At 33.9% G+C, this 15,911-nt stretch overlaps 2 protein-coding genes across 2 annotated transcripts; one reads left to right on the top strand and one right to left on the bottom strand.

Moving 5' to 3' along the window:
- Positions 1-2,735: 2,735 nt before the first annotated feature.
- LOC134229866 (DNA polymerase theta-like) lies at positions 2,736-5,013 on the top strand. The gene is made up of 6 exons (XM_062711654.1): positions 2,736-2,802; positions 3,028-3,212; positions 3,736-3,847; positions 3,941-4,065; positions 4,279-4,414; positions 4,740-5,013. Exons 1-6 carry the CDS (start codon positions 2,736-2,738, stop codon positions 4,946-4,948), a joined length of 834 nt encoding a protein of 277 aa, XP_062567638.1. The 3' UTR covers positions 4,949-5,013.
- Positions 5,014-9,907: 4,894 nt separating this feature from the next.
- LOC134229874 (uncharacterized) lies at positions 9,908-11,369 on the bottom strand (the record flags this gene model as incomplete). Its single annotated transcript, XM_062711660.1, has 3 exons — positions 9,908-10,026; positions 10,448-11,089; positions 11,208-11,369. Coding segments are annotated over 3 exons (923 nt in total), but the record flags the coding sequence as incomplete, so codon positions are not given.
- Between the last annotated feature and the right edge of the window lie 4,542 nt (positions 11,370-15,911).

The following is a 15,911-nucleotide window of genomic DNA, read 5'->3' on the forward strand; positions in this document are numbered from 1 at the left end:
AACAAAAAAGTTAGAAAATACGGAGTTTTTAAATTCGCTTCCGATAGCGACCGGAAGTACTGACGACACACAAAAAGGTGATTTCACATATCTAAAAGTCATCATTTTATCATCTCTAACAAGTCTCCAGTTAATATCTTAGACCATTTTCGTAAAATAGGGGCGACAAAAATCCATTTTAAAATCAGAAAAATGTCAATAACTTAACCAAGGTGAGTATTCCAAATTTTCCTTCTGATGAACAAAGTTCATATAATGACGCATGATTCCTGAAAATTTCATTGAAAACCACCGAATAGTTTTCGAGAAATCGCCTGCACAAAATTTTGGGGAAAAAAATAAGAATAATAATAATAATAATAATAATAAGAAACAGTAGAATCACTAGAAGGTCTTCCGCTGAAGACGGAAGACCTTTAATAAGAAACAGAGTAAAAACAATATGTTCCCCAACTTCTTGGGGAACATAATAATAATAATAAGAAACAGAGTAAAAACAATATGTTCCCCAACTTCGTTTGGGGAACATAATAAGAAACAGAGTAAAAACAATATGTTCCCCAACTTCGTCTGGGGAACATAATTATGGATTTAAATCAGTTATCATATATAAATGCTTTAGTTGCCTGCAGATTTTTTTCTTGATTCTTCTAGGACAAATACTGTTTAATATATATTTTATGTTGATAAGCTTTAATGTGGTTGTAGATTTCTTATAGAGTACTGCAAATTTGCTGTTTTTTAAATCAAAATAAACCTCCAAAAACTAGTTTTATTTATCAAAAGGTGAAGAGAATTTCAATAATCAACAGTTGTTAAAATAGAGTATTTTTAGATAAATAGAATAATAATTTAAAAAGCATTTATTAATGACTAGTAATAAAAAAATATTTGTTTAACCATAAATTCAAGTGTCATGATAAAGTACAAAACACGTTATTTGAAAGGCGCGTGGTTTCCATAGCAACAATGCGAAAAATTATTTTTGGCTTGCTTTTTTCTATTATACCCTTTGTTCTGAAAATTTATATATGAGTTTTAACCAAATCTGTTTCTATGCCACTTTCCACATTTTTTAACTAAATGCTCGATGCTTGCTGATTTTGACTCTTAATACTGTAAACCCTTTTTTAGGTCAATCTTTAAATTTTATCATTCTCAAAGTATGATGAAAATCCAAAGAACAGGATTCTTAAGGAGGATCTCTACACCTTTAAAGTATAACTGATTTTTGTTGCATGCATTTGTTTCTAATATTAGGCCCCATATCCGATAAAATAGGGTTCCAAAGTATTTCAATTTATTTTTTAGAAATATTTGAAATATTTTATTTTTTTGTTAAAATCCCTCATATCAATCTTTTTAAATGCCCATTGCTTTAAATTTCTCTTTAAAGTTTAGTGTTATAAAATATTGAAATAATAATCAACAAAATTAAAAATAAATCAACATAATTTTTATTTAAATTTACAAAAATAGACAAAAGAAAACTAAAACAGCATCTTCTTGAGAATAGCTGGTTGGATCCTCTTCAATATCTGAAAAGATATATAATATCAAAGGGTAAAAACAATGAAAAAAAGAAATTGAAAAAAAAATGAAAAACTGTCAAAAATTTATAAACATCACAAAAATTCAGGTGTGAGAGATCCGCTTTAAGAGTGGACTCAAATATCTTGGTACTGTTTTTTTTTTATAAACTTCAAATAAACTCTACTTGCACAAGTATTAACAAATGGTCACGCAAGGACATTGAAAGAAGTTCGTATTGCATGTATTGTTTTTCAATTAGTTTAAGCGAAAATCATCGCGTTTCCAGTGAATGACAAAGACGTATTTAGTGAATTCATGGTATTGAGAAAGGTAGATTCACTAACCGTTTTTATCCAACTTGCATGTGTTATCCAGTGCTATATATAACAAAACAAGTTAAGATGGTAAATGGCCAAAAGCGGTAAAAGAAATTCCTATAACCAAATGCACACTTCGTCTTAAACCTGCACGTTTCCCATACTTGTAAACAGCTGACAATGTTGATCAAACGTTTGGGTCATTCGAAATTTCACCGGGTTAACCATTCATTCGGGTGTATACAAATCGTGAACAGATCACCTCTAGTCGATAGGAAGATAATACATATGTCTTATCTGATCAGATTTGCATTTTGTGGGGGATTTATTTTGCTGGAAAGCATATACTGTATGCTTATTAAAGAAAGAAATTTCTGAGTGTATGGCGTTTTGACACGTAATGATGAATTAGCATATGGACAAGCCATGTTTTATATCATTTTTTTTTTCTTACCTAAAAATATTATTCTAATAAGTTTGTAAATGTATTATCTAATAATTAAATAAGCAGAAGTGGAATAAATTGACAAACAATTCATTTTTAAAGAAAGGATACGTATTGGGCAATACACTACATATTAATTGATGTGATATAATGTACATTCCATCCACAATATCGCATGTTGTGTTATACTCAGTGATTTATCGGTGTTAGGTGAATTTGAATCTGATCATTTGGGATCAAAATGGCGTTTTTACGGAAGTACGCCATGTTGTGACGTTGTAGAGAGCACCCTTAAGAATATCTTTTTGTTTGTTTGCTTGTTGTTTAACATCCCTCTTGAGAATTTTTCACCCATACGGAGAGGCCACCACTTGCAGGTGAAGAGATGCAAATTTTGTCCTATAATTGGCTCTCAGGGCCATTGAGCATTGCCTATGCCAATGCCTACTTTGACACAGGCCTCAGTTTATATAGTCTCATCCAAAGGACTGGCCTCCACATCTTACAGTGGGATTTGAACCCACGCGTAAGGATTGACTCCTTACATTGCGATTCTAAAGCAGACGCTCTAACCACTGCACCATGCGGGCTACCGTAGGTTGACTTAATTACAAACATTTTTTATGCATGCACTTCTGAAAGGTTAGATTGAATACTGATTACTTTGACCTTGACTGCCACTGATAAGTTCTAAAAACTTATTAATTATAAAATTTATGTTATACAATGTAGGGTGTGTTTTGCTGGCGGCTGACTACTCTCAGTTGGAGTTACGCATGATTGCACATCTATCCCAAGATGCCAAGCTGATACAGATCTTGAACGGTGACGGAGACGTTTTCAAACTGATCACGGCTCAGTGGAAGTCAATCAGCGTGGAGGAGGTCACTCCAGAGGAGAGACAGCAAGCTAAACAGGTGAGAGGTCACAGGGTCAAAAGGTCAGAGAGACAGCAGGCTAAACAGGTGAGGGGTCACAGGGTCAATAGGTTAGAGACAGCAGGCTAAACAGATGAGGGGTTGAAAGGTTAATCTTAACAGGAGAGAGAGGGTTAGGGGTCAAAAGGTCAATCTAATCAGGTAAAGAAGGTTAGGGGTCAAAAGGTCAATCTAGATAGGGAATGTAATCAGTCTCTTGTAGTGTATGAATATAATTTGCTACTGAAAAAATTGCCCCTCCCCATCAATTGTATTATTGACTTTATTTAAATGGTAACGTATATGGTATTGTATGTATACAGAACTGTTATGGTATAGTCTATGATATTGTTGTCTTTACACAAATCTGCTATGTTATGATCTGTGGTCTTTATACAGGTTTGCTATGGTATGATCTATGGTAATGTCTTTATATAGATTTGTTATGGTATGATCTATGGTATTGTTGTCTTTATACAGATTTTTCTATGGTATGATCTATAGTATTGTTGTCTTTATACAGATTTTCTATGGTATGACCTATGGTATTGGAGCCAAGGCACTAGGCGAAACGTTGGGAGTGGATGAAAATGATGCAGCAGTTTTTATGCAGACCTTCAAGTCCAAATACCCTGGTATGATCATGATGATGTTAACCTTATTGAGCAGTGTGATTGAAAAAAAAATTAAAATCAATGCAGAATGTGACATACAAAATTATGTTGCAGGAATGAGGCGATACCTTAAGAACACAGTGGATAAATGTATTAAGGACAAGTTTGTGGAAACTATCAGTGGGCGACGACGGTATCTTCCGTCCATCTCAAATACAAATCCCTATGTCAGGGCTCATGTAAGTAACATATACTTTATAACAGGGCATATTAATTAAGTAACACAAATCAATGTCTGGGCCTATGTTAGTAACACAGACCCCTATGCAGTACCTCATATCAAGGTCTTATAACTTAATTCTTTAGAATTTAAAAAAATGAAAAATCAAAGTGTATTACATCTCTGATGATTCAATCAAGGTCAAGGTTTAATGTGATCCTTTCTATCCCAGGCAGAGAGACAGGCTGTTAACACCACAGTTCAGGGGTCAGCTGCTGACCTTGTCAAGGTCGCCATGAACAGGATTGATCAGAGACTCTCAGAAATATTTCCTCTCTCACAGAAATATCTCTCACACAAGGAACAAGGTAAGTTTATACATTTACATGTATATTGATGTAACACCTGAAAACTTTGAGTTAGATTTTATTGTTATGACCGTGTTCTCGTGACTGCTGCTAAGGCTTTCATATTTCATATGTTCATTCCTTATGATAAAACCTTTCAGTTTGACAGTGTGACCTTGAAATGTATTTGCAAAATTAAAGTTGACCATAAACTGCTAAACAAGGGGCATCAGACAGTGCTTCACTCACACATCTTGTGTAAACTTAATTTAATCTATTATCATTTCAAAACAATTTTTAAGTTTTAAGAAAAGTTTTAGTACTTATCATATCTTGTTGGCTTTAGATCCCACTGTTGATGTATCCGGTGACAGATGTTGTTTAGTTCTACAACTTCACGATGAACTGATATATGACGTGACACAGACCTGTGTGAGACAAGCAGCCAAGGTCATCAGACAGGAAATGGAGTCAGCCATGACCTTGTCTGTTAAAATGCCAGTCAAGGTCAAAAGTGGGTTGTCATGGGCAACAATGCAAGATCTAGAGGTGTGACGTATTAACTCTACATTCATGAATGCCCCTTGACACTTGAACAGAAACATTGAAAATTTGAAAAATGCCAGGAAGAAATATGTTATAGACTTTTTTCGATATTATTTGATAAAAAACGGGTCAATATTCTGTGATATAATATTTCTGTTTTTATCATGAATTTGTTTTTTATTTTTGTTAATTTGTTATGATTTGAATAAGCACCCTAAATCAAATGAATTTCTAACGCATCAAATGTAGTTATACTAAATATTACTGTATACAGACTGGGTGTCATTTGATTATCTCTTTGTAACATGGAGGAATCTGATTGTATAGAATAAAACAATATTTATGATCTAGTATGTTTATTCCTACATGTACAGTGTATATGGTTATTAATATGATTTTTGAACAATTACATGATTGAATGTATGACAGCCAGATTCCCAATATGAAGCGTCTTGAATATATTAATACAAATTTTGTCACTTATGTGATCTTTACCTCGTCTTTTTTCACTTGGTTTCTTGTTTCATGCATTGTCTGTCATAACCTTTTGAATATTCCAGCTTGTCCTATAGATAAAACTTAATCAGCTTTGACCATTCTTTGGGGTAGAGAGCAAAAAGGCATAAATCTTGTGTAGAATTACAATGGTCTCTACTAGGATTTGAATTTTTATACTTCCTGAAATTCTGTCAAGTTTGATGTATAATTTGTAATTTATTTATTCTAAAAGAAAACGTTAGGTTGAATTGATAAAATTAGTGCTAATCCTGTTATATACTAAAAAAATCTCCTTCAATTGGATTGTGGTTAAGTATGATTTATTATCAGCGAACCTCAGAGGCAAAGTAAATATTGTTTGATAAAATTTTATCCATTCACAACCCGTGGTATATACACTGCAGGTATATTGGTGGTGTAATATGCTTGGGGGAGAGGGGGGTGTCCGAGCACCTTAGGTGGAATAAAACCAAAATTTTAATTGTAAACAATTCTTCAAATAACAAGTGCACTATAATTTGATCAAATTCTAAGTCGTTAGGATAAAGATACATTGTACAAATATACATACAATTTTGAAGGCACGTATAATGGTCTAAAATGAAAAATCTTATGTAGTAATTATATTGTTCTGAAACGATAATCAAGTTGTCGACATAATAATTCCTGGTTAAAGTTTAGAATTCATTTAAGTACAAAATCAAAAATAACGTTTTAACACAAAATTTCCAAAAGTGAGAGTTAATTACAGGCAAACTCACTCATGCACGTACGTCTCATTTTTGACAACTCCTCCCACTTTCCATAAACAAACAAATAAAACAACTCAAATACAGTAGTAAAATTTGGGGAAAGCTCAATGATAATAATCTATAACAAAGGAAACAATTTGGGTAAGCACAACTAATTCAAAGAAAAACCAGTCTACGATCTGACCATAAACCTGTCAGTGATAACTATTATGAGCTAATAGAATCGATACCGTGGGATAAAGAGAGATGTCAACTTTGAGAAATTACAAACACGTGCAGCAGTGCTCTTTCCAAAGATCAAATAAAGCAAATATCTTTCATTGTTAAATTCAAAGTACACCAATCAAAATATTTCAAAAATACATCTAAGAAACTAACTATTTGTCTTTATCAAAAATATACCTTTATACACATGAATATTACACTTAAAACTACTAGACAGTAGTGTAAGACAAGTAATACATATAATGTAATATAGTCCTGACCTTTGTGAACTGAAATCTTGCCAATTTCTTCAATGATATAATTAGACTGTATAATTATGCATCAAGTTTGCTTTGTACACATGTGAAAGCTTATAAAAAATACCCCTTGAATAAATTAAACTATACATTCAACTATATCATACTTCACAATTTGAAATTAAAAGAATTACTTCCATATAAGAAAGTTGATCGTAAATTTAATAGAATTTCTCCATATTTTGAGAATTACAAAATTGATGAGAACATAGACACTAGTTGAATATTTCAAATAAAATGCGTTTTGAATATTTATTATAGTAAATCTATGGCAGTTGCCATGGAAACGGTTGTTTGGAAATGCAGGGGAGACGTTGACACCTTTATTATCATTTTTGTTCCTAATACTTGAAATGAGAATAAAACCACCCCATGTGGTACTGTAGAAGCACAAATCTTCGTGGGTATAAAATTTCGTTGATTTGTCATCAAATATAGTTTGTTTTGAGAGTAAGCCTTTTCAATATATAGTCATATAAAATTCATGTGAGATTAAATTTCTTTGGAAATTGTTAACAACAAAATTATCGAAATTTAATCCCCCACGAATATTTGTGATTTTAAAGTATTTAAAATGAAAATTTTGACATTTTTATTACACTGTACGATTGCTTGATGTTTGATAAACATTTGATCAAAATTTTTACTGAAATAACTGGATATTTAGTTTATTGACTGAAGATTTATTGTTAAACTTTAACTTGTTGGACAACGTCAAATTTTGGTTGAGCCATAAGTTTTGTGAAAATCCTAGGATCACTCTATCTTAAACGATTAAATTAAGGAATCACTGTCTAGTTTTGAGAGTATGCCAAGGCATCAACAATAGTGGGAAACATGGGATAATTTGCATAATGGGCGAAGCCCGTTATGCTAAAATTATCCCATGTTTCCCACTATTGTTGATGTCTCTGGCATACTCTCAAAACTAGACAGTGATTCCTTATATTACCATTTCATTGTGAAATAAAATTGTGGACTTAGAATTTAAGAATGTAGACTAATCGATTTAAATTATACGAGGACTTCCATGCCAATTTCAATACTCCTCGCACACTGACGTCAAACACAAAGGTAGCAGCACGAGATATACATGCATACTTGGCCTCCTTAGCGTCAGACACAGAGACTGATGCAAACGAGATTTGCATGCTTATTAGGCCTCCTTAGCTGCTGACCTATCGACCTGCCTAATTGACATTCCGGCAAAATTTTCAGGAAATCAACTCCGCTTTCTTTCAAAGGGTTATTATACAGAAAAAATTTAGAAATGGAAATATTCATTGAAATAGGCTTGGGGAAAATGCATTTAGTTACAGGTTTTCCAGTGGCACATGACATTTATGAAAAGAAGAACTTCCATGGACGTTGATTAAAGATGTGGACGCCTTTTAGAGGCTCTGCTTTAAGTGTTTATCCACCTAGGCAAATTAAAAGCCTTGGTAGACCTCGTCGACTGGCGCACTGTTCTTGACATAGGTACGTTACGTCGAAGTCTCCCCCGGATATTATAACTATTCATTTTCAGAGAGCTTGTATGACTTTTTCGGTAATTGGAACGTAATAATTTTTTTCTAGCATTGTTGCATTATGACTTTATATTATAAATATGCCCTCATCAAATTACGATAAAATTTTAGAAAGAAATTCCAGGAATTTTTGGATCAACCCTCGTATATAAGACATTTTTTTTTTATTTTTGACTTTTGACACAGTTATTTTCTGATGGTTAGATTTGGAAAGAAATGAATTAATATAAGAAACTCCTTTCTTTTGTAAATGTTCTAGATTCTAGATGAAAATAAATATACTGCAAAAAGAAGAGATGAGTCTGTTTTACAAAGGAAAAGAACTGAACAATCTGCATTGTACACAAACAAATTAGCTTATTTAAGGAATAAATGTCAATTTTTTAGGTCACTTGAGTAAATTCAGGTGACCTATTGCTATCTGTTTTTGTCCGTCGTCTTTCGTGCCTCATGCGTTAACATTTAAACATTTTCAGCCTTCTTTCTGAAGCCACTAAATTAATTTCAACCAATTTCGGCATATAGCATCTATGGATGAAGGGGAACAAAAATTGTGAATTTTGTGGTCCCTGCCCCCACCCCACCCACCCCCCCCCCCCCCCCCCCCCGGGGGGATGGGGCAAAAACCACTAAAATTAGTGCAATATTTAAAAATCTTCTTCTTTACTCCCGGACATCAAGCAGTCAAACTGTTGATATGATTGTAATCAGCATTGAGTCCTCTACCAAAATGTGAAATTCATGGCCCCAGGGTCAGAGGTTCTGGTGTTAGGGCGGGGCTCTATAATGATTATATGGTTAAAATACATTACATCTATGAAATATTTTTCTCTACTCCTGGGTATTAAGCAGATGAACCATTTACATAGTTATGATGGGCTCTTCTAGAATTGTGAATTTCAAGGCCCCTGGGTCAGGGATACCAAAATGGGGAGGGGGGCTTTACTTATATACTAAAAAAGAATTGTTTGAAATCTGCTCCTTGGTATTAAACATTTTTGATAAGTAAGTGTGCCTTTTCAAAAATTGTGCATTGTGTAGACCTATAGGATCAGGGGTTCATGTATGGTAGGAACACTCCTGATTTTTGCTGAATATTACTGATTAGTTGACATACTTTTTTGTTCCCCTACCCTGCTTATCGGTATTAAGTAAACAAACTAAACAATTGCATAGTGTATAGCTATGATTAGCAATGGCGCCTCTTTCAAAATTGTGAATGCCATAGCATCTAGCTTAAAACATGAACCAAATTCAATCACTTGAAAGTTGTTGCATGATGCTCAGGTGACCTATAAGGCCCATGGGCCTCTTGTTTGGATTCATGATGTGATCAATCGAGTGGCCTGCGTGGTTCTTTGTTTATGCATAAAATTATCATGCAAGCCAATACAGTGATCCTCGTCATGAATTAAAAAACATTTGACATTTATTCCTTTTTTTACATGCTCCTAATTCGGCAAATCCACATGCTAAAATTAATAGTCCTGCTTCTGTCTCTGCGCCTTTCGATGAACCATTAGATTTTTATATTTGTCTGAGATAAAATTACAAATTGTAAATATACAAAGATATTGTAAATGTAATCATTTTCAAATCAATAAGTGGAGTTCTTGTAGGAGTAAAAGGTGTAACCGTTATCCTGTCGGTATGTCCCGAGAGATGATATCAGAGATCCTCTACTACAGTAGGACTGAAAGACAGAAGGACTGTAAACTGAAGAGTTGCTAATATGTCTTTCTGAAGTCTTATCCCATTCATTTCTTTGAATTGTGTTGACAGGTTTTCTAAAATGAGAAAAACATTAAGTGGATTTTCATATTTAGACAGTGATTTTATGTTTTTGTAAATGTTATTAGACCCACCTATCAAACAAGAAATACAATTTCTTTTTCGTACGTACAAATTTGATCAATGTATATTTATAGATAAAGCATACTTTTTAAAATATATTTTCAACTGTTTTAATATATAATCTGATTTTTTACCTGTTTTTTGAGCACATGAGAACAGATATCGTAATAATAGCGCATACAAAAACAATGCTGCTACCAATTAATGGGGCCTTATATCTATCCATCGTTTGTAAGATCAAACCAGATGTTGATGTTGAAGTAGTGGAAGGCAATAATGTAGTTTTCGAATCCAAGCTGACGTCACCAGTCAAAATTGCCATCAATGTTGTAGATGTTTTTTTCGTTGATGTACTTGTCATTGTGTTATCATTGGGTTGTGTTAATGTTGCTTCAGATCGGGTAGATGGTTGTGAGGATGTCGTGGATTCCGTGTTGTCTGTTACAATCTGTGTTGTCAGTTCATCAGTAAACGCAGTAGTTGTCGTTACTGCCTGAGTTGAATGTTGTGAAGGCACTGATGATTCTTTATTATCTGTTGTTATCAGTGTTGTTGGTTGATCAGTAGACGGTGTATTTGTTGAAACAGCTTGGGTCGAAGATTCTGTATTATCTGTTGTTATCAGTGTTGTTTGACCATCAGTAGACGGTGTATTTGTTGTACCAGTTTGGGTTGAAGATTGTGAAGGCACTGTGGAATCTGTATTATCTGTTGTTATCAGTGTTGTTGGTTGATCAGAAGACGGTGTATTTGTTGTAACAGCTTGGGTTGAAGATTGTGAAGGCACTGTGGAATCTGTATTATCTGTTGTTATCAGTGTTGTTGGTTGATCAGAAGACGGTGTATTTGTTGTAACAGCTTTGGTTGAAGATTGTGAAGGCACTGTGGAATCTGTATTTTCTGTTGTTATCAGTGTTGTTGGTTGATCAGTAGACGGTATATTTGTTGTAACAGCTTGGGTTGTAGATTGTGAAGGCACTGAGGATTCTGTATTTTCTGTTGTTATCAGTGTTGTTAAACTCTCAGTAGACAGTGTATTTGTTGTAACAGTTTGGGTTGAAGATTGTGAAGGCAGTGGAATCTGTATTATCTGTTGTTATCAGTGTTGTTAGACCATCAGTGGACTGTGTATTTGTTGTAACAGCTTTGGTTGATGATTCTAAAGGTACTGAGGATTCTGTATTATCTGTTGTTATCACTGTTGTTAGACTATCAGTGGACTGTGTATTTGTTGTAACAGCTTTGGTTGAAGATTCTAAAGGTACTGTTGTTTCATCTAGAATCATAAATAAATTATGTTCTGTAACTGTAGAGGCAATATTGATGAAAAAGATTCTTAAGGCTGATTGAATTCAAATTTTCCATATCAGAAATCAATTATTTTTATTATGTTAAAATTGATCCGTTAAAATATTAAGTATGGTTTTTAAGTAATGATAATTTTTTTCCTTTGCAGCGCAAGAGTGTCTTTATATTCTTAGGTTTATTTTTCCAATTTTTTTACCGAATTTATGCACGTAGGTTCCCGAAAAACACCCAAAGCTTGACCTATTCTCGTGGAATTTTTAGGTTTGTAAGAACATTCAAAATCTAGACATATATTCCTTTTTGATATGATGCAGCCACTTTTTGTTGAGTTTAAGAGGTTAAGGTTGTCCATGCCATTTTGAAAAAAAAAACGATTGGAAACGAAACTTAACATGATACCACAATATACTGTATACAGGGTTATTTTCGCCCCGTTTAATTTTCGCCCATTCACACTTGCAAACGATTTTGCCCCGTTTTGAATTCGCCCAATCATAGCTTTATAAAAGAAATTATACTGTATTATTTCATTTCGCCCCGTTTTAAATTCGTCCAAATGAGGAAAGGGCGAAAGGGGTGAAAATAAAACAGGGACGAAAATTTCCCTGTATACAGTATGCACATGTGACAAATGTTTTTCACCGGAAGTATTGCACAGCGAGTCTCGCTTAGGCCCAAAAAGTACTATTCATTTTTTACAAAATTGCTTAATCTTTTTTACAATACAAAGTAGCATATTTCTGCCGCCTAAATGCAAGATAAGAAATGTTAACATGCACCAAAATTATTTCAACATGCAAGATACTTTTGTCTACATGAAAGATAATTATGTTGACATTAGGGGGATGGCAATGGAATAAAGAATTGCCAATCGCGGTTAACCGCAAGACGTTCCGACCGATGAATCGGTTATTCCTATCAAAAATTATCGGCATAATTATTCCTAAATGTTAAGCTCCCCTAAAATAAACAAGAGGCGTACGGGCCTTATAGGTCACCTGAGTTTCATGTAACAACTTTCCAACAATTGAATTTAGTTTGTGTTTTAAACCGAGGCCATGAAATTCACAATTTTGCAAAGAGGCACTACTGCTTATCATAATTATACACTTAGCAATGCTTACTAGATAGTCACTTAACACCTATAAGTAGATCAGAGTAAGTAAGAGGAAAATGCACTTCCATTCTAAACCATGCAATTGTGCACCCCATCCCACAGAAACCATAGACCCTGGGGCCACATATTTCAAAATTTTATCATCATAAATGTTATTTCATCAAATATGGTTAATTGATACTAATGAGTAAAAATCAAAGCATTCATTTATTTTCAGACTATATACCCCCCCCCACCCCGATACCCCTGCCCCCGGGGGGGGGGGGGCATGAAATTAACCATTTTGCTAGATTCACCTTTTCTCATCATATATATATATATATATATATATATATATATATATATATATATATATATATATATATATATATATATATATATATATATATATATATATATATATATATATATACTTAGATCAGTGGCATAATACCCAGGAGCAAAGGAAAAGATTTCCAAAGAATTTATGTAATGTAGAGCCTCCCTCTCCTTACACCAAATACCTAAACCCCTGACATAGGGGCCATGAAATTAACATATTTGGAAGAGGCACTCTTGCTCATTATAACTATGTACTTAGTTAGTTTATTTAATACTCAGGATCAGAGGAGAATTTTTTTTTTAAATAATGCATTTTCACTGAATAATCTATATAGCCCCGCCCTAGCACTGGAACCCCTGATCCTGGGGCCAAGAAATTCACAAATTTGGAAGAGGCACTCTTGCTTATCATAACTATGTACTTAGTTAGTTTATTTAATACCTCGGAGCAGAGAAGAAGATTTTCAGAGATTCAATGCATTTTCACTATATAATCAATAGAGCCCCGCCTTAACACCAGAACCCCTGACCCTGGGGCCATGAAATTCACAAATTTGAAATAGGCACTCTTGCTCATCATAACTATTCACTTAGTTAGTTTATTTACTACCCCAGAGCAGAGAAGAAGATTTTCAGAGATTCAATGCATTTTCACTATATAATCAATAGAGCCCCGCCCTAACACCAGAACCCCTGACCCTGGGGCCATGAAATTCACAAATTTGAAAGGGGCACTCTTGCTTATCATAACTATGTACTTAGTTAGTTTACTTAATACCCAGGAGCAGAGAAAAGATTTTTAAGGAAATAATGCATTTTCACTATATAACCTATTTAGCCCCACCCTAGCACTAGAACCCCTGACCCTGGGGCCATGAATTTCACAATTTTGGTAGAGGACTCAATGATTATTACATTCATGTCAACAGTTAGCCTGCTTGATGTCCAGGAGTAAAGAAGAAGATTTTTAAAGATTGCACTAATTTTAGTGGTTTTGGCCCCACCCCTCAGGCCCCAGGGGGGCGGAGACCATGAAATTCACAATTTTTGTTTCCCTTTACCCATAGATGCTGTATACCAAATTTGGTTGAAATTGGTTTAATGGTTTCAGAGAAGAAGCTGAAAATGTTCAAATGTTAACACACGACACACGATACACGACACACGACGGACGACGACGGACGAAAACGGATAGCAATAGGTCACCTGAGTGACTCAGGTGACCTAATAAGGCCAAGAGGATGTTACATGCAGGAATACATGTAATATTATATTTTGACTTATTACACTTATTAAAATTTATTTCAATTGAAGGTAGGATTACATTTTTTGTATTTATAAATTTATGAGAATGTTCACAGAGTCAAGAGGACAATATCACTAAGTGATGGAATCAGTGAGATTAAATTTGACCGTTTAATATTAGAGGCAAGGTCAGGTCAAGGTCAATACCCTTTGCTGAACATTAAGAATAAAAAAATTTACCCTTTCCAATCATGCGATCCCTACTTGTTATTTAAGTGATTGAATGTTTTTTTTGCATAAATAGATACTACCACATAGAGCCTATAAGATAAAATTACCAAATTGACATGGATAATTTAAATAAAATGGATGTTTGCTAATCCGAATTTCCTCTACTTTTCTTATTTTTTTTTTAGGATTTATATATATTAATTGAAAATTGCCATCCCTGGTTGACATGCAAGTTACAAATCTTGTATGAAAATCTTATCTTACATGTAATATGGTAAATATTACGAACGTAAGCCCGTATCTGATATCGTAGATGCAAGATTTAACATATAATTATGAAAAGATGCGGTTGACTTATGTTAACACGCAAGATAATCATGTGAACAAGTAAGATGATTATGTCAACATGAGAGTTAATCATGAAGAAATGAAACTATTTTATGTGAACATGCCACGTAAATTATGTCAACATGCAAAATAATTATACAGACATGCAACTAAAATGTTGACAAATACAATTACTTCAAATACTAGACTAAGTCTTGTTTAAAGTCATCATTTCGTAAGTTTTATGGTCGATACAATGATCATGTCAGCAAATACAGTTTATCATTGAGTCAAATGCTAACTGACGTTTTTCATACGAATTGTTAGTCCATTATTATACCCCCCGCTTGAAAAGTGGGAGGGTATATAGTAATCGTAAATTCCGTCCGTCCGTCTGTCCGTCCATCCGTCTGTTACGCTTTGGGGTACCCTTCTCTTACCAATGAAGGAAATTTAATGAAACTTTCACAGAATCTTTATTATATATTGCCATTGTGACCTCCTATTTCATTTTTTATCTGACATATATTTTGAATTTTCCAGAGCAAAACATGGATACTGCCATTATATTCATATTTGTGGCGGGGTGTATTATTTAGTGAGCTCATTGCTCACAGTACCTCTAGTTAATACACTGAATTGACGAAGGATTTTTTCCGTTATTTCCTGATCATGACAAGGAGCACACGGCGGGTGTGACCGGTCGGCAGGGGATGCTCACTCTTCCATGGCACCTGATCCCACCTCTGATATTTCTGTGGTCCGTGTTTGCTCTTCTCTTATTTTGTATTGTTTAATGGACTTTGAGATTGTGTACTGTTCGTTATCTACATATCCTTCTTCAAGGTTTGGCAATTTAATAATGACAACAATCTCTGGTGAAAAAATACTTTTCTGATATGTTTTAGACGACTTATACACTTTGATATATCAAAGTTGAATTCCTAAACGTCGCACTAAAATAATGTGTAAACATTATGCCGCATAAATTAAATATCGCATACATAAGAGCAATATTGTTTATATGAATACTTCGGGTAGACGACTCCATTTAATCAAAGAGAAAAATTGAGCAAAATTTAAACGACATGTAACATCAAATTTATGCAAGATACAGGATTTTATTATTCCAATTTTGGCCCCTGAAGGAGCAAAAAAGATTTAGAAACATAAGAAGTAGGAGGATCTAATTGATAGAACAAACATAATCTTACATATAATGAGAGCAGTTGATAAAGACGTATACAAGATATATACTGAAGATACATA

Source organism: Saccostrea cucullata, unplaced genomic scaffold (genome assembly GCF_032062105.1).
Source record: "Saccostrea cucullata isolate Sc308-1 unplaced genomic scaffold, CSIRO_AGI_Scuc_v1 ctg14238, whole genome shotgun sequence".
NCBI lineage: Eukaryota > Metazoa > Mollusca > Bivalvia > Ostreida > Ostreidae > Saccostrea > Saccostrea cuccullata.